Source organism: Monodon monoceros, unplaced genomic scaffold (genome assembly GCF_005190385.1).
Source record: "Monodon monoceros isolate NGI ecotype Baffin Bay Population unplaced genomic scaffold, NGI_Narwhal_1 Super_Scaffold_19, whole genome shotgun sequence".
Taxonomy (NCBI): domain Eukaryota; kingdom Metazoa; phylum Chordata; class Mammalia; order Artiodactyla; family Monodontidae; genus Monodon; species Monodon monoceros.
The window spans coordinates 28451636-28471712 of NW_021703775.1; the positions used below are offsets into that span (position 1 = coordinate 28451636).

Consider the following 20077-nt stretch of genomic DNA (forward strand, 5'->3'; position numbering starts at 1 on the left):
GGGTCAATCTACACACAATAGGGATTCCAGAAGGAGAAGAAAGAGAAAGGGAATTGCAAATGTATTTGAAGAAATTATGGCTGAAAATTTCCCAAACTTAAAGGAGGAAACACATATCCAGATACAGGAAACACAGAGGGTCCCAAACAATATGAACCCACAGAGACCTACTCCAAGACATAATAAAAGTGGCAAAAGTTAAAGAGAGGATTCTAAAGGCAGCAAGAGAAAAACAAAGAGTTCATTATAAGGGAACCCCCATAAGGCTATGAGCTGATTTCTCTCAGAAACACTGCAGGCCAGAAGGGAGTGGCAAAATATATTCGAAGTCTTGAAAGAGAAAAATCTGCAACCTAAAAGACGCTACCCAGCAAGACTATCATTTAGAATAGGAGGAGAAATAAAGAATTTCTCAGACAAGCAAAAACTGAAAGAATACAGCAATACTAAACCTATGCTAAAAGAATATTGAAAGGTCATCTCTAAATGGAAAAGAGGCAAGAAGAAATAGGAGGGAGGAAATCACAATTGGAAGGTAAATCACTTAAATTAGCCAGTATACAGATCAAAAAGAAAAAAACAAAACAAAACACCCCATTTGTGAAAGCAATGATAAACACAAGGAACAGCAAAAGGATAAACATGAAGGTGTAAAAAGGGACATAAAATCATAAAATGTGGGGAAGCAGAGTAAGAAAATGCAGATTTCTTTTTTTTTTTACAATGTGTTTGAGCCTATCTGACTATCAGTCTAAAGCAAGCAGACATAGGAGGGGGTTAACATACTTGAAAAACAGGGCAACCACAAATTAAAAACATACAATAGATTCACAAAAACCTAAAAGAAGAGAACATAAGCATAAAATAAAAGGAAATCATCAAACCACAAAAAGAAAAAGAAAAAGAAAGGAACAGAGTAGAAACAAAGAATCAACTGAAAAACACCATTTGTAATGGCAATAAATACATATGTATCAATAATTACCTTAAATGTCAGTGGACTGAACGCTCTGATCAAAAGACATAGAGTGGCAGACTGGATAAAAAAACAAGAGCCTACAATATGCTGCCTTCGAGAGACCCACCTTAGGGCAAAAGACACACATAGATTGAAGGTGAGGGGATGAAAAAAGATATTTCATGCAAACGGAAACGACAAGAAAGCGGGAGTTGCGATACTCATATCAGACAAAATAGACTTTAACGCAAAGGCTAGAAAGAAAGATAAAGGACACTTATATAATGATAAAAGGATCAATACAGGAAGAGGATTTTACACTTATCAACATATATGGACCTAATACAGAAGTACCCAAATACATAAAACAAATACTAACAGACATAAAGGGAGAAACCAATAGGAATACAATAATACTAGGAGATTTTAACACCCACTCGCATCAATGGACAGATCTTCAAGACAGGATCAATAAGGCAACAAAGGCACTAAATGATACAACAGACCAGTTAGACTTAATTGATATTTTCAGGACACTACATCCAAAAAAACCAGAATATATATTCCTTTCAAGTGCACACAGAACATTCTCTAGGATTGACCACATCCTAGGTCACAAAACTAACCTCAACGAATTTAAGAGTACGGAAATTATTTTGAGAATCTTCTCTGACCACAGTGGCATGAAACTAGAAATCAACCACAGGAAAAGAAACGAGAAAAAAACTATTACGTGGAGACTAAATAACATGCTAGTAAAAAACCAATCACTCAACAAGGAAATCAAAATGGAAATTAAAAAATGCCGTGAGACAAACAACAATGGACAGAAAACACAACCATACAAAATCTATGGGACACAGCAAAAGCAGTTCTTAGAGGGAAGTTCATAGCGATACAGGCCTTCATCAAAAACAAGAAAAATCTGAAGTAAACAACCTAACCTACCACCTGACAGCATTAGAAAAAGAACAAGAAACAAAACCTAAAGTCAACTGAAGGAAGGAAATAATAAAGATCAGGGAGTAAATAAATAAAATAGAGATTAAAAAAAAAAATCAACAAAAACAAGAGCTGGTTCTCTGAAAGGGTAAACAAAATTGACAAACCTCTGGCCAGGCTCACCAAAAAGAAAAGAGCAAGAACCCAAATAAACAAAAAAAGAAATGAAAAAGGAGAAATCTCAACTGATACCGCATAAATACAAAAAACCATAAGAGAATACTATGAACAATTATATGCCAACACATCTGACGACCTAAGAAGAAATGGACAACTTTCTAGAAACATACAGCCCACCAAAACTGAATCAAGAAGAAATAGATAATTTGAACAGACCGATCACTATAACTGAAATAGAATCTGTAACAAAAAAACTGCCTACAAACAAAAGTCCAGGACGAGATGGCTTCACAGGTGAATTCTACCAAACATGTAAGGAACTTATACCAATTCTTCTCAAACTCTTCCAGAAGACTGAAGAGGAGGGAACACTCCCAAAGACATTCTAAGAAGCCACCATCACCCTGATACCAAAACCAGACAGACACCACCAAAAAAGAAAATTACAGGCCAATATCTTTGATGAATGTAGATGTAAAAATTCTCAACAAAATATTAGGAAACCAAATTCAACAACACATAAAAAAGATCATACACAACAACCAAGTGGGATTCATCCCAGGTTCACAAGGATGGTTCAACATATGCAAATCAATCAATGTAATACACCACATTAACAAAAGACAAGTCAGAAACCACATGATCATCTCAATAGATGCAGAAAAAGCATCTGACAAAATTCAACATCCATTCATGATAAAAACTCTTACCGAAGTGGGAATAGAGGGAACATATCTCAACATAATAAAAGCCATTTATGACAAACCCAGAGCCAATATAATGCTCAGCAGTGAAAAGCTGAAAGCCTTCCTGCTAAATCTGGAACAAGACAAGGATGCCCACTCTCACTCTCTCTTCAACATCGTATTGGAAGTCCTAGACACAGCAATCGGACTAGAAAAAGAAATAAAACATATCTGAATTGGAAGGGAAGAGGTAAAACTGTCGCTACATGCAGATGACATGATACTATATATAGAAAACCCTAAGGACTCTACACAAAAACTACTAGATCTAATAAGTGAATTCAGCAAAGTAGCAAGATACAAGATTAACATTCAGAAATCGGTTGCATTCCTTTACACTAACAATGAAATATCAGAAAAGGAATGTAAAAAAAAAATACCTTTTAAAAATCGCACACAAAAAATAAAATACCTAGGAATAAACCTGACCAAGGTGAAACACTTATATGCTGAGAACCATAAAACATTAATAAAGGAAATAAAAGAGGATTCAAAGAAATGGAAAGATATACCATGCTCTTGGAATGGAAGAAATAATACTGTTAAAATGGCAACACTACCCAAAGCAATCTACAGATTTAATGCAATCCCTATCAAACTACCCATAACATTTTTCACAGAACTAGAACAAATAATCCAAAAATTTATATGGAACCATAAAAGAGCCAGAATTGCCAGAGCAATCCTGAGGAAAAAAAAGAAAGCAGGAGGCATAACTCTCCCAGACTCAGACAATACTACAAAGCTACAGTAATCAAAACAGTGTGGTACTGGTACAAAAACAGGCATATGGATCAATGGAACGGAATAGAGAGCCCAGAAATAAACCCACACACATACAGTCAATTAATCTTCAACAAAGGAGGCAAGAATATACAATGGGAAAAAGACAGTCTCTTCAGCAAGTGGTGTTGGGAAGTTGGACAGCTGCATGTAAATCAATGAAGTTAGAATACACCCTCACACCGTGGACAAAAATAAACTCAAATGGCTTAAAGACTTAAACATAAGACGTGACACCATAAAACTCCTAGAAGAGAGCACAAGCAAAACATTCTCTGACATAAGTCATACCAATGTTTTCTTAGGTCAGTCTCCAAAGGCAACAGAACAAAACCAAAAATAAACAAATGGGACCTAATCAAACTTACAAGCTTTTCCACAGCAAAGGAAACCAGAAACAAAATGAAAAGACAACCTACAGAATAGGAGAAAATATTTGTAAACGATTCGACCGACAAGGGCTTCATTTGCAAAATATACAAACAGGTCATACATCTCAACAACAAAAAAACTAACTGAAAAATGGGCAGAAGACCTAAATAGACATTTCTCCAAAGATGACATACAAATGGCCAATAGGCACATGAAAAGATACTCAACACTGCTAATTATTAGAGAAATGCAAATCAAAACTACAATGAGGTACCACCTCACACCGGCCAGAATGGCCATCATTAAAAAGTCTACAAATAATAAATGCTGGAGAGGGTGTGGAGAAAAGGGAACCTTCCTATACTGTTGGTGGGAATGTAATTTGGTGCAGCCACTGTGGAAAACAGTATGGAGGTTCCTCAGAAAACTAAAAATAGAAATTACCATATGATCCAGCAATCCCACTCCTGGGCATATATCCAGATAAAACTGTAATTCAAAAAGATACACGCACCACTTTGTTCATAGCTAACTGCTGGACAATGATCGTCAAAAAAATGTTGGAAGCTACCAAAAAAGATACCCAACATCCAGAGACTGAGAAGAAGCCACAACGAGGGGGCAGGATGGGTGCAATCGCGATAAAATCAAATCCCATACCCACTGGGTGGGAGACCCACAAACTGGAACCTGAGCCCCATGTCAGGCTTCCCAGCCTGGGGGTCCAGCAACAGGAGGAGGAGTCCCCAGAGAAACTGGCTTTGTAGGCCAGCAGGGTTTGATCACAGGAATTCCACAGGGCTGGGGGAAGCAGAAACTCCACTCTTGGAGGGTGCACACAAAGTCATGTGTACACCAGGACCCAGGGGAAAAAAGCAGTGACTCTATAAAAGACTGGGTCAGACCTACCTGCCTAGTATTATAGGATCTCCTGCGGAGGCAGGGGGCAGCTGTGGCTCATTGCGGGAACAAAGACTCTGGCAGCAGCAATTCTGGGAAGTACACACTGGCATGAGCCCTCCCAGAGGCCACCACTAGCTCCACCAAACATCCTGTAGGCTCCAGTGCTGGGTCGCCTCAGGCCAAACAACCAACAGTGCGAGAACACAGCCCCACCCATCAGCAGACAAGTCTCCCTGAGCACAGCCCTGCCCAACAGAGAGACAAGACCCAGCTCTACCCACCACTAGGCAGGAACCAGCCCCTCCCATCAGAAAGCCTGCACAAACCTCTTAGATAGCCTCATCCACCAGAGGAGAGCAGAAGCAAGAACTACAATCCTGCAGCCTGCAGAACGGAAACCGCAATCACAGAAAGTTAGAAAAAATGAGACGGAATAGGAATATGTCCCAGATGAAGGAACAAGATGAAACCCCAGAAGAACAACTAGGTGAAGTGGAGATGGCCAACCTACTAGGAAAAGAATTCAGAATAATGATAGTGAAGATGATCCAAGATCTCGGAAAAAGAATGGAGGCAAGGATCAAGAGGATGCAAGAAATGTTTAACAAAGACCTAGAAGAACTAAGGAACAAACAAACAGAGATGAACAACACAATAACTGAAATTAAAAATACACTAGAAGGAATCAGTGGCAGAAGAACACATAAATGACCTGAAAGAAAGAATGGTGGAAATCGCTGCCACAGAACAGAATAAAGAATAAAAAGAAATGAAGACAGTCTAAGAGACCTCTGGGACAACATTAAATGCACCAACATTCACATTATAGGGGTCCCAGTAGGAGAAGAGAGACAGAAAGGACCTGAGAAAATGTTTGAAGAGATAATAGCTGAAAAATTCCCTAACGTGGGAAAGGAAACAGTCACCCAAGTCCAGGAAGCGCAGACAGTCCCAGGCAGGATAAACCCAAGGAGGAAAGCTGAGACAAACAGTAATCAAACGGACAAAATTAAAGACAAAGAAAAAATATTAAAACAACAAGGGAACACCCATAAGATTATCAGATGATTTCTCTGTGGAAAGTCTGCAGGCCAGAAGGGAGTGGCATGATATATTTAAAGTGATGAAAGGGAAGAACCTATAACCAAGAACACTCTACCCAGCAAGGCTCTCATTCAGATTTGATGGAGAAATCAAAAGCTTAACAGACAAACAAAAGCTAAGAGAATTCGGCACCACCAGACCAGCTTTGCAACAAATGCTAAAGGAACTTCTCAAGCGGGAAAGAGACCAGCAACTTAAAACAACCTTGTACATATACAGACTGCTATATCAAAACCTCATGGGAACAGCAAACCCAAACACTACCATAGATACACACACAAAAAAGAAAAAACAACCCAAATCAAAACTAAAGATGATCATCAAAACTAGATACCATTTTTTACATACTGGATTTTAAAACTGCAAATATTAAGATGTCACTGATAACAGAGAAACACCAGTACTCACATAAATTATTAGACTATAAATTATTAGTCATTTAACAGGCAATCTAATATTATTAATTACTGTATACCCTATAACCCAGCAATTCCACTGTAGCTTACCTTAAAAAACACTATCATAAATGCATTAAGAAAGGCCTGTGAAAGCCATATACAAGGAAGTTAACTGAAGTCCTATTTATAGCAATTTATAGTAAACTAGAAATAACCTAAATAGCAATCCATAAGGAACTGGTGAAATAACCGTGGTATATTCATAGGAAGTAACACCACATATAACCTTAAAAGAATAAGGAAAATCTATAACGTACTAACATGGTTTGATCTCCAAATCAAATTAGTAATTGAAAAATGTGTGCTCCAACGCAGGCATTCTTCAGTAAATAAGAAAATAAAATAAAAAGAACACATATACACAAAGCAAAACTTACTGGATATTTTAAAGTACTTCTATAGACTTATCTATGGATATATAAACTAAAGCAAAGAAAATGATCTACAAAGACTAAACTCCTAAACGTTGATACTTCTAAGGAAGCAAAAGGCCGAGAAGAATATATACACTATGATTCTGTTTATAGAAACTTCAAAACAGGCAAAACTCAAGTACGGTATTAGAAACCAAGGTGGGGTTACACACTCCCTTCTGCCCCGAAGTATTCAAAAGAAGTATGCAAGGGGCTTCCAGGGTGTTGTCAGTGTTGTAGTTTGTGACTTAGGTAGAAGTTTCACAGACTTTTGCTAATTCTGTTAAGTATTTTCCCCTAGTCTATTGCTTATCATTCAATACTGTTTACAGTGTGATATATATATGTATGCATAAAGATGTTGCTAAGTTCAATGTATTTGAATTTATACCTAATCTGTGGAGTGAACATTTTTGTTTTATGCCTTTTTCTGTATGTGCCATACTTAAACAAAAAATTAATCAACAATGAATCACATAAGAACTTAATTGTTTACCTGGGACTTTTTCTTTCCCGGAACACATACTTTCACACTTTTCCCATTTATCAGAAGTGGTGTTGTTTCAATGTACTTCATGACCGCAGTAATTGCCTCTTTAAATTCCATTTCCAAGTAAGCCTAAAATGAAATGTATTCCACTTTTAGCCAAAAAAATCTACCTTAAATTTCTCTGTATGACCTAATATAATACTTCTTCGTGGAATATAAAACTAAAATTACCTCAAGTCCTGGTTACTTTCACCTCTTTTTGTTTTGCTAAAGTGTAATTTGATGTTTAGGATGTTTTCACACATGAAATGGACCTTATAGAATTTCTATACCATTACCAAGGTAAGAAGGAAGCATGGGTCCATGGCAGGATCATGGAACAATAAGAAATGGGAAGGAGGGCTCACTGAACAATCGAAGAGAAGGCAGGATCTGGTCTAGCTGCTGTTAAGTCTGACCTTTTTAAGGGTTCTTGCAACAAAGAAAACAATACCAACTATGTTCCTTGGTCTTACCTCACAATTTTTTACGTTCTGCTTAACCTAGGGTTTGTAGTTCTGGTGAACTCTACTATGTGAGTTACAGGAATACAACTCATATGTAAAAAAATACTGTACAGATAAAATCATTTTTTTAATATGACCTTACTGGTGTACTAAAGCAATGAATGGCAAACTATGGCCTGCCACCTGTTTTTGTAAACAGTTTTTTTGAACACAGCCATGCTCATTCATTTATATATTATCTAAGACTGTGTTTGTACAACAACAGAGTTGTATAGCAGAGTTGAATAGCTGAAATCCTATAACATGCAACGCCTAAAATATTATCTGGCCCTTCACGGAAAAAGTGTGCTCTTCTAAGAAAACAGTGTGCTGTTTGAAACGATATAAAGCGGTATTTAGGGACATTGTTCATTCAAATCCAAACATTTACATAATTCAATTAACAATTGTGTATGCAGGAAAAGCAGCTAAAAGATCCAACAACAGTCTTTATAAAATAATGACTCTGTATGAATTTTAGAACAGACTAAATAACTCACTTCCTTTCTATATGGAACAATCAGGACATCATTAACTTTTCCAAATGGCTGAAATATTTTTCTAATATCTTCTTCAGTGCAGCCATCCTCTGGTAATTCAGATATAAGAAGAACGGGACCATAATGTGAAGACTGATCTTTCCGAAGCTTTTTTGGGGATGAAAGAAAATTAAACCAAATTAAGTGACAAAGTACAGTAATAATAATTCCCAATATAATTTCTTCTACCATTAATCTTAGTCCTTTAAGCAGTCTTTTCAACATATTTTAGCATATTTAAAAAAATTTTAAAGGCCAAAGAAAAGTAGTAAGAAATATGCTTTACATTTTACCACTCAAACCCAACAGTGGTCAGAGTTTATGGGTAACCAATCACAGATGCTCTTTTCTGTTTAGAAACATTTTGTAACAAACAAGACCTATGAAATGAAATGGTCCAAAACTATTAAACAGTATTTTTCTATATGAATCTGCATGGCACATCACTAGTGAAGCTGAAATTATAGCTTTATTTACTGTGTTCTAATAATTAAAAATGTTATCTAGATAGGCATAATATTTTTAAAGATTTATACTACATACAATTTGAATATATTTTATCAAATTTGCCACCTATGTTAAAAATTGACTCAAAAAAAAAAGAAAAACTTTTTAAAAGTTCCACTGCCACCATCTAGAAGTCTAGAAACAAAACGAAAGAACGTTACAGAATAATTAAGCCTCTTTGAGATTAATTCCCTGTACTCAACATTTCTTCCTAATTAATGCTCTTCAAAATCCTGTAATTGCAGGTTGATTATTTTAAGTTTATCCTTCTAAATATAAGCTCTCTGGGGCAGGGAACTGTAGTTGTTGAAAGTTAAGACAATGTTAAGAGCAATGTATGCCTAAATACTTGTAGACTTGTTATTATTACAATATAATAAACATTTGAAAATCTGGCCTATCAGGAGTTACTCTGATAGTCTCAGGATGTTTTATATATTATCTGCTATAATAGTAATTTCATTAACATATACAATAAAGCAATACCATCAAAATACACCAATAAGTTAGTACCCAGAAAAGAGACTAGTATTCTACACTGGATAATGATTTAACTTATGAACTGTACTGCGAAAAGTATAAAACAGATTACAAGTGACCAATTCTCAGCAGAGACTCACTAATAACTTACTAACAAAGATTATCAAACCTCATTAATGCTGCTGATTACATCCATTTCCCCAATAAGGGAGCAAAACTTATCACAAGGATCTGTTTGTAGGGTTAGCCAAAAACACCAAACTGTCAAAATGTTCTCACTTTTGATATATCAAATGCCAAACCTCTAGGATTTGTAATCTACAGGATTTTAATTATTGGACTTTTATTATATTCAGAAGAGAAACCAATGAATATTCCATATCAACATAACAAGTCACGATTTCAAACTTTTGGAAATATGAAAATTAAAAATTCTGAAAACTTTGTTTTCTCTTTGTCATATTAACAAATGTATGCACACACTTCCAGTAACAAAGAGCTACTGACCTTACGTTGTAGAGAAACAGCTTTATCAGACACCTGTTTACTTTCTGGTGAGGTGTCATCTTCAAGATTCTTTGATTTGTAACGAGTACAATGTCCTATATTTGAATCACTCTTTGTAGAGCTCGTAGATTTAACTGATGGCCTTGCTCCACTGACAGTTTTAAGTTTTTGTGCTGGTGAGTGTCCTTTATCAACTGCTTCAAGATGTTTCTGTTTACTGAATTCTGATCCATGCCCAGACCGTTGTACTACATCTTCTAATGCTTTTTTTCTGTCTAGTAAAAAGGACATAAATACTACTTCAACCGAGAAGAACTTAAGGTAGGAAACATCTCATCACATTATAAAAAAAAAAGAATCATCTCTCAACTGTCCAAATATTTACCACATTGAGCTATTGTTAGGCCAAACAGGTGGCAAACACACACACACACAAAATTATTATTCTTTAATTCTTCACTCAAAAGTGAAGATGTAAAAACATGAAGATCCCTTATTCAGTGAGCTTCTCTTATACCAGTGGTACTCAAACTTTGGTTTCAGTATCCCTTTACACTATTAAAAATTGAGGACTCCAAAGAGCTTTTGTTCAATTTATCCATGTTTACCATATAAGAAACTAAAATAGAATTTTTAAAATATTAATTCATTTAATAATAATAAACTCCTATGTTAATATAAATAATATATTTTTATAAAAAACTTTTAATTTCAAAACAAAAATTAGTTAGATGAGTAGCACCACTGTATATTTTCCAAACACTTTAATGTTGGGCTTAAAAAAAGTCTGAATTCTCGTATCTGCTTCTGCATCCAATCTGCTGGATACATTATTTCAGCTGAAACATTAAAGAAAAATCCAGCTTCACAAAGACATGTAGTTGGAAAAGGACAAGACCTCACAGACCTCTGCAAAGATCTCAGAAAAGAATTATATAAGAGCTATTTCCAGAAAGGTCACTAAGCCAATACAAAGACACAGGTTGAAAATATGAATAACTTTTTTAATGTTTTAAATTAATTCACCGAAGACAAGTCTATAATCAATTACTAAAGCAAACTAAGATGTTTGTATATCCTTGGTTTTTAAGTTTGATGTTGGGTGGATAGATACAGTCTCCCACACTTCTTCTGATACATAATAAAGGGAAGAAGAATGAAATAGGTTGGGATGTGGGCTGGATTTCATATAGAAATTCTAAAATTTAATAAAGTAGAACATTCCATTTCTTAAAACCCTTGAAAGTTTTAAAAAGAGCTGAGCCAAATACCTCAAAATGTCAACATTTAAAAATATCTTGACAGTAGTATATAAGTCACCATTTCAAGCTTAATAGAAATAAAAAATTCAAACAAACAAAAAAGCTAAAAAAATTTAGTCAAAATAAGTACTTATTATTCACAACCATAAGTGTACCTGATGATCTCACTGATCTCCTTGATGTCCTTTCAGGGCTAACTGATCGATAGCATTTTGGACTAGCTCTAAATGGATTTCTCATTCGATACGGTGAACGGGATCTGGATCTGTATCTAGGAACGAAACGATGGCAAATTCTTGGACTTCGACTTCTTGGTCTGTACATATAACGTATTGGGCTTCGGGATCGACGGAATCTGTGACTTGAGCTTGATCTCCTAGAATGTCTAGGACTGGGAGAATGAGATCGTCTTCTTGGAGTTTCGTTTTCTTTTCTATTGCCTTCATTTCTACAAAGTGCAGGAAAAAACCACAAGATTCATCAATTTAACATAAATTTAAATCTATACTAAATGACAGATTTATCTTCTTAAAAACAGACTATTAACAATGCCAAATTCTGATACCACGTATTTACATAAAGCAAAAACCTGTTTGACATGATGCAATTCAGCCTTGTAGATGAGTAAGACACAATCAGAGCAGATGATCACCTCTCTCATTGCTTAGATTCCTCTGTTTTGTTAATTTACAAAAGAATATTATCATCCATTTCTTGCATTTTTCCTATACCACTATTATATCCAATTATGTTTTGAAAGTATTATATTACATGAAGAATTTAGGAAATGACTTACATAAACAAATGTTTTTCAACAATTTTTCCTGAAACATTATGCCATCCACAAATATTTCTTTGACTGTTGTACTTGTGTACCTACACATTGAACCGGGAACCCCATTCCCAGCCTTCAAATCTAAGATCCCACAAACATAAAATAATAATAAAAGTACAAAGTATTTTCAGAACAGACTTAAAAAAAAAAAAAAGTTCACAGATGGGAGCTATCACACTTAAACTGGGGTAACTAAAGAAAGATTCACTGAGCTGGTTCCATTTGCCTATTGTTTAAAAGTAAAAATGGTCAAAACAGGACTCTATTCAAAACAGTACCTTTAAAAAAAAAAAAGTACTTGTTTACTTTTAAAAGAAAATCAAATTTCAATAATACCACTATTAAAAAAATAACTACCTTCTTGATGGGAGGATCTCAGGATTCCAATCGGGATACCTATTTTGAGAATAAACAATATTAATGAACAGTTAAAATAAGATTATAAGGCTCAATCTTTCCCTGCAATATATCAAGAGGACTGTTCAAAACCAAAGTTAAGGGAATTCCCTGGTGGACCAGTGGTTAGGACTCCGTGCTTCACTGCTAAGGGCACGGGTTCAGTCCCTCACTGGGGAACTAAGATCCCACAAGCCATGTGGCGCAATAAATAAATAAATAAAAATTTTAAAAATTTAAAAAACAAAAAAATTTAAAAAAATTTTTAAAAATTTAAAAAATATTTTTAAAAAGATTTTAAAAAGAAAAAAACAAAGTTAACACAGTGATTTATTAGTATATTAAAATATGAATATTTTCTTCAAAGTAAAATATTTTGAGTGTCTAATTCAATAAATAAGGTATTAGGCAATTCAGGGAAAAGAAACACATTCCCTATACTTCAAAGGCCTCGACGTTTATTTAGGTAAAACAAGCAGTACATATAGAAGTGTTGAGATGTATAGAAGAGGTATAAAACACAAGCTTAGGTTGGGGTTAAAGACAGTTCTCCCACTTTGCAGAACTCCAGGGGACACCACTCTACAGAATAAGACATGAATAGTGCCCCTTACACTGTACCAAGTGCTCCTCAAGAGAGGATCTAGTGGGAGGATTCAGGGGAGAATTCAAAGAAAAAGGCTGCTTTTCAGGGGAACTAAGATCCCACAAGCCATGTGGCGAAAGGTGTGTTAATAGGCATGGATCAGGTTAGGTTTCATACAGTGGTGATACATAAAAGAAGCATTGGAGGCAAAACATGTGTTCTATTCCAGGAACCGGTATGGCTGCAGCATGGAAGTGATGAAAAGCAATTATGAGGGGGAAAACCTGGAAAGGCAGCTCAGAGACAAACTATGAACGTCCTTGAAATCAGGTTAAGGAGGCTGCACATAATTAAAAGGCAACAGGGAACAATAAACATTTCTGAAATGAAGGGAACATAGGAATGTTTTCAGAACAACTGGAAATAACTATCTGGATTAGAGAAAAAGATGAGGGCTGGGATATTTAGAAATCAGGCATCAGCTATACTACTAAGAATGAGTGAGATAAACAGAGAATAGAGTTTGTGGGGAAAAAAGAGGGCTGAGGACAGAATCTTATGCACACTAACACTTAAGAGTAAAGCAGACAAAGATACACCAATGAAAGAGATTAAGGGTTAATTACAGAAAGAAAAAGTAGGAGGAACAGTAACATCATAGAAGCCTAAAAAAAAGACATCTTTATCCTCATCTTTTCTAGATTTTCTGGACTCTTAAAAGTTAACTGGAAATGGCGATTAAATTAAATTATTGAATCACTGATGTTCAAAAATACAATTTCAGTAACCAAGAGGAGAGCCAGGTAAGGAAATGAAGGCAGCAGACTCAACAAGTCACCTGGCAGGAAAATAAAGTGAGGTCAAAACCTTACTAAAAGTAAAGTGGTTTTTATTTGTTGCTATTTGTCTCAGACATCGTTAGCAGGTTAACTCAAAAGCAATTCTCAACTCTCTTTTCCCATGCCTGCCTCCACAACAAAGGCTTCAAAAAGCTAAATATTTGCTTTCTCAGCCTCCTTAGAAGATAGCCAGTGATAGGTTCAAACCAATGAGACAGACATAGGTACAAAACCACTGGCAGACTTCTGAGAAAGCTTCTGCCCACTTCTTCCTGCTTTAAGAGCAGACATGATGCATCTTATAACTACAATGTGACAAACTATGAAGGCAAAAAAACTTAACTTTCAATCCAATGTATCTATCACCCAGCATCAACAATTGTTAAAACACGAACAATTTTGTTTCATCTACTACTACATTTTTTAAAACTTTTGTTACTCTGTACCATGTAAGAAGATACATTTCCGGTCTTATGTTACTGTGTTTAAAAGCAAGACCTTTGAGAGTTCCCTGGTGGTCTCCTGGTTAAGATTTGGCACTTTCACTGCTGGGGCCTGGGTTCAATCCCTGGTCGGGGAACTGAGATCCCACAAGCCATGTGGTGCGGCCAAAAGGAACTAAAGCAAGACCTTTGGAATCAAACACAGCTGGGCGTATAAGTGTAGGTACTGCCACTTAATGGCCATGTATCTGAAAGCCAGTTACTTACTATGAGTAGGCCTTAGCTTTCTCTTATGTACAATGCTGGAAATACAGCTGGTTGTCGACACACAGAAGTTATTAAATTTCCAGATCTTTCCAGTTCAAGAGTGGGTAACAATGTTTCAGATGTGAAATGATGTTTCAGATCTAGGTTAACTGCTAGAATACATATTCTTGTCTCTGCTGCCCAGAGCAGAAAGATAAAGCATACATACTATTCTGCAAATAGAGTTTGGACTGCCTATATATTGCCTGACTAGTTTTTGTGGGTTTTTTAAACATCTTTATTGGAGTGTAATTGCTTTACAACAGTGTGTTAGTTTCTGCTTTATAACTAAGTCCATCAGTTATATATATACATATATCCTCATATCTCTTCCCTCCTGCGTCTCCCTCCCTCCTACCCTCCCTATCCCACCCCTCTAGGTGGTCACAAAGCGCCGAGCTGATCTCCCTGCGCTATGCGGCTGCTTCCCACTAGCTATCTATTTTACGTTTGGTACTAACTAGTTTTTTTAAATGTGTTTCAGAAGCATGATACATAAGCAATAGAAACATAATGGCTAAGAACAAGGACCTAAGTAAACGACATTATCTGTATCTCAATGTGATGCAGTAAGTATACACATCACCTATAAAGTTTTTGTGACAAAAATGTTCAACCTGAATTTAATGAAGAGGAAAAAAACCAGAAAGGTGCAGAATGTGGAATATTCTACAAGACAACTTTTGTGGACATTTCAGAAGTCAACCATTGTGAAAATATCCTCCTCAAAAGGATATTGGGATTGACATACATACACTATTGATACCATGTATAAAATAGATAACTAGTGAGAACCTACTGTATAGCACAGGGAACTCTACTCAGTGCTCTGTGGTCACCTAAATGAGAAGGAAATCCAAAAAAGAGGGGATATGTGTATACATACAGCTGATTCACTTTGCTGTACAGTAGAAACTAACACAATATTGTAAAGCAACTATACTCCAATAAAAAAAAATTAATGCTAAAAAAAAAGTGTAGGGGCGGGGTAGGCAAAGATAGTTATAAAGGCATTTTGGAAACAAATGGGAAAATTTGAACTTGGCCTATGTATTGGAAGGCATTATGAAATCATTGTTAATCACTGTGTTATACTGTGGTTATAACAGATAACCACTGTAGAAAAATTTCCTTATTCTTAAGAGACAGATGTTGAATTAAGGAGTAAAGTGTCATAATGTCTAATTTATTTTCAAGTAGTTTTCAAAAACTATAGTATTAAAAATGTGCATATAAAGATATAATAGATATGTCGAATGTTAATAATTGGTTAATAAAGACAAAGACTCTATGAATGTTTATTATCCCTTCAACTTTTTTGCAGCTTAGAAACTTTTCAAAATAAAATGCTGAGAGAAAAAAAAGAGCGAAGATCCATGAGTTAGACAGATTAGTTGTGCCAATTATTTGCTGTGTTATAGTAGGGAAGTTGCCTCTCAGTTTCCCCACTGGTAAAATCACAAATAATCATTATACATATATCTCATAGGGTTGCTTTGAAGATTAAAGACACTGTGTAAAGCACTTAGAAGAACGCCCAGCACACAATAAGCATACAGCTCTTATTATTTATTATTTTTAATACTAAAACTTTAACGCACTGTATCTTTTCTCAAGTTAACCAACTACTCTTATGTCATAATCCAGAAAGATCCAAGACAAAGAGAGAGAAGAGATAATCAGCCTTAAGAAAAGGAATAAGAACCTAAATATACATCAGCAGAGGAATGACTAAACAGATTAAGGTTTAGAAACACAACGCAGCTTTAAAAAAATAAATAAATAAAGTAGCATACATTTTGCCATGGAAAGATCCAAAGCACCTAATCAAATCTAACATATTTGTTAAATTTTTTTTGCAATAGAGAAAGCCATAAAGAAACTATTCAAGAGCACATAACCTGAAAAAGATAAAAATGTAAAACAAGCAACGAAGTAGCAGGCATGGAAAGCACATGCTTTAAAATCAGCATCCTGGAGACTTCCCTGGCAGTGGTTAAGAATCCGCCTGCTAATGCAGGAGACACGGGTTCAAGTCATGGTCCAGGAAGATCCCACATGCCGCAGAGCAACTAAGCTCGTGTGCCACAACTACTGAGCCTGTGCTCTAGAGCCCATGGGCCACAACTACTGAGCCTGCGCTCTAGAGCCCATGAGCCACAACTACTGAAGCCCACATGCATAGAGCCCGTGCTCCGCAGCAAAAGAAGCCAGCACAATGAGAAGCCCACGCACCACCACGAAGAGCAGCCCCCGCTCGCCACAACTAGAGAAAGCCCACACACAACAAAGACCCAACGCAGCCAAAAATAAAAATAAATATATATATAAAAAAATCAGGGTCCTGTGTGCATTAAAAAAAAAAAAGGCTTATCTACACAAAAGTCTTTAAATAGGCATAAATGCCATGTGATGTAGTAAATTAATGGCAGTGCATGTAGCTAGAATCCTCTTACTAGCATTAATGCCTACCTACAGCAACTAACTAACTCCCACCTAAATCCCTTACCTTCATAAAAATGAGACATCCCACTGGGTATCTGTGGGAAAATTTGTGGCTTAGGAGAGATTTTCCACTTACAGTGGCAGTAAGGCCTATCCAATTCAAGTAACAAATTATCTCCGCATGATAACCAATGTTTGTGTGCACACATCTATACAGGTAAGCAACTCTATTATTAGTCTATACAGTTAAGGTAGGACTTATATCACAGTCAACACATGACACCAACCGAGGTACAGTACCCTATTCCTGCAACCATTATAACTGGTTTAGAGATGGACAACTAACCCACAGTGAACCAAAAGAGTCAAACCAAGGACTTCTGCAGAATTTACGAGGAAAGAAGTGTTTTTATTTATTTTTTAACTCCTGGAACTGCTAGCTGTACACATCACTTAAGTCTGGAACTAAGGGGTCACTGCTTTGTGGAGAAAGGTGTGCCTTTCTCATGAGGCTAAAGCAGAAGAGAACAGCCAAGAAACGAAAACATTTCTGACACTCTGATTTTTGTTTGAGCATCTAATTCAGCTGTTCACACTCCTTAAGCTTCCCAGTTAAATGAGCTAATAAATTTCCTTACTTTAAAAAACTGGTCTGAGTCAGGTTTATCACATATGACTAGAAGAGTCCTGAATATTCTCAAAAAAATTTTGTTGATATTTTCATAAAGAACAACAACAAAAACCCAAAACAGCTGCCACAAATCCATTTGCTCAGGAACATGTTATTATCATCAGTATAGTGACCGGGAATTTGACACACAACTATATCAGCATATTTAATGATGTTAAAAGGAGCACAATTTAATTTTATGTAACTCCAGGTGATATTAGAGAATACTGTTAATATCACACTTTTCACCTTCATAGGTGCCCTGTCTTAAAGAAGGAAAAGGTCAGAGAATTGAAGAACCAATGTTGAGGAAGCACCATATCTAGCTTGTTCATCTCCCACTTAAGGTTTTTTCTGAATATAGGTTCTAAACCTGGAGAGGTTTAGACCTGAAATTAAAGACTAGTGTTTGGTTTGGGTGGTTTTTAGTTTTTTATCCTTTGGGAAAGGGGTGGGGATGAGGGGGAAGAAGTATAGGAGAAGGGTAGACTATGTGCTCTGAAAAAGATAAACCATCCCAAGGGAAGGCAAGCCAGCAGGAATGAACCAATGATACTAAAGTTACCTACTGGGGTTAAATTAGGAAGGAGTCAGAAGAAAGGATCATATTTAATTCTCTCCTTTGGGAAAAAGATTAAATATATTTGTATATTCATATTTCAAATAGACAATAGCTTTCTAAAAAAATATTTTTCTCCAAAGTACCACACTAAAGGTATTAAGCAGTCATACCTGAAACATTATTTTGTAAATTTGCTACTTATAAAAAAGGAAAAAATTGTTCTTACTGTTGACGTAACTGTCGGCAGCTCTCAATATGAGTAGATGTATTTTGATGCTGAATCCAATCCTATTGTAAAAGGAGAAAAGTGCACAAATTAGAACATTCCTTATTTGACTAATGAAATTAGGCTTTTTAACATGACAGAGCATACTTTGTTTTATCAAAAATTAACCAAATCTAGTTATAAATACCATTTGGCTACAACAAAATTTTCACAAGCAAAAGTAAAAGCCCTGCAAATAAAAGCACTTAATACCAACTCACTGATACCATTTTAAAACATTTTAGTATAGAAAACATTTTTAAAATCATACCCATGGATACTCGTTTTGAAGTCAAATATACATGTAAACTTGGAGAAAATAAAAGCATGGATCAGAAATAACTCATCTCAAATATAAAACACTACTACAGAGAACACCAAAAACTCTATAAATAGAATGGTGGTATTCTATAAAATATAGTCTAAAATACAGTCTCTAAAATACAGTCTCAATGCCTTACAACTCTAAAATTCAAGCTAACAACATTAGCAACAAAAAATCCTACCTCTTAGGCCAATACTATTCCAAACAAGGTACTCACTATGTATTGGCAAAGGATAAGATTAGTAAAAATATGAAAAAATGCTGCTGATCAAATCTAATTTATTTTCAGGATATAATGGAAAGTAACATCATTTCAAAGACATAATATCCCTTACATATAGAGCTTTACAATGAACAAAATGCTTTCTTATACATAACTTCATGTGTCACAAAGCTGCCCTAAAATTACATTCCGTATCCATAAAAAGCTCCTGAAGATACATCTGATTTTTTTTTTTTTAAAGGCAATACAGTTTTCAAAGATACAGTCCCCCAAATGAAACAGTTAGTTAAAAGCAATGTGCATATTACTCAATGTTTTATTGTTTCTCCAACATTTGGGAAGGCAGAAAACTTACTGAACATTTCCATATTTTAACGCTTTCCTTGAGGAAAATGTTATTCATTTCCATTTCAAAAACATTTTAGTTTGTCATTGCCAAAGATGAACTAGAAATATCCAGAGTTAAAAACAACAGTTGACACTAATTTTGGAATCTGCCTTGTCGAGAACTATTTGAAAATAAGTGCATGCTATTTGCAATGCTCAGCAGCAGGTTATGACAAACCCTAAATTATTTCATTAAGCCATGAAACTCATTGTGGATTGCAAAAAAGAAATGTCTGTATATCCTGCTCAGTGATACAAATATTTAGAAAGCTAGAAGAGATTGGCAGTTAAGAGTCTTTAGTACTGTTAAACCCATGTCTTTGACATTAACTGGATATTGTTTACATCAGACACACTGGCAGGTATCAAGTTGGGCATGATTTATTTGGACCATAAAGTGTTTTATTTGAATAAGTTGCCGATATTTAAAAATCCAGAGATTTCCAGCTTTTCTTGAAAAAATACGAAGATGTAATTAATACTAGACATGTATTTGATATAGCAACCATCAGGTGATGCTGACAGCTAACTTACTTAAGGTATACTCTCTCCAGTTCTCCACACACACACACACACACACACACACACACACACACACACACACAC

General features: G+C 35.5%; 1 protein-coding gene across 10 annotated transcripts in view; it reads right to left on the reverse strand.

The window, feature by feature from the left end:
• The window catches only part of ZNF638 (zinc finger protein 638), an 83768-nt gene that overhangs the window by 47772 nt on the left and 15919 nt on the right, over positions 1–20077 (reverse strand). For 8 of the 10 annotated variants that reach the window (XM_029231645.1, XM_029231643.1, XM_029231641.1 and 5 more), the window contains 6 exons: positions 18498–18559; positions 12382–12420; positions 11345–11637; positions 9928–10202; positions 8395–8541; positions 7356–7478 (listed from right to left, as the gene is read on the reverse strand). In XM_029231645.1, the coding sequence (XP_029087478.1) occupies positions 7356–7478; positions 8395–8541; positions 9928–10202; positions 11345–11637; positions 12382–12420; positions 18498–18559 (939 nt within the window). The remainder of the gene's footprint in view (positions 1–7355; positions 7479–8394; positions 8542–9927; positions 10203–11344; positions 11638–12381; positions 12421–18497; positions 18560–20077) is intronic. The other 2 variants (XM_029231644.1, XM_029231651.1) reach the window with 1 other exon arrangement.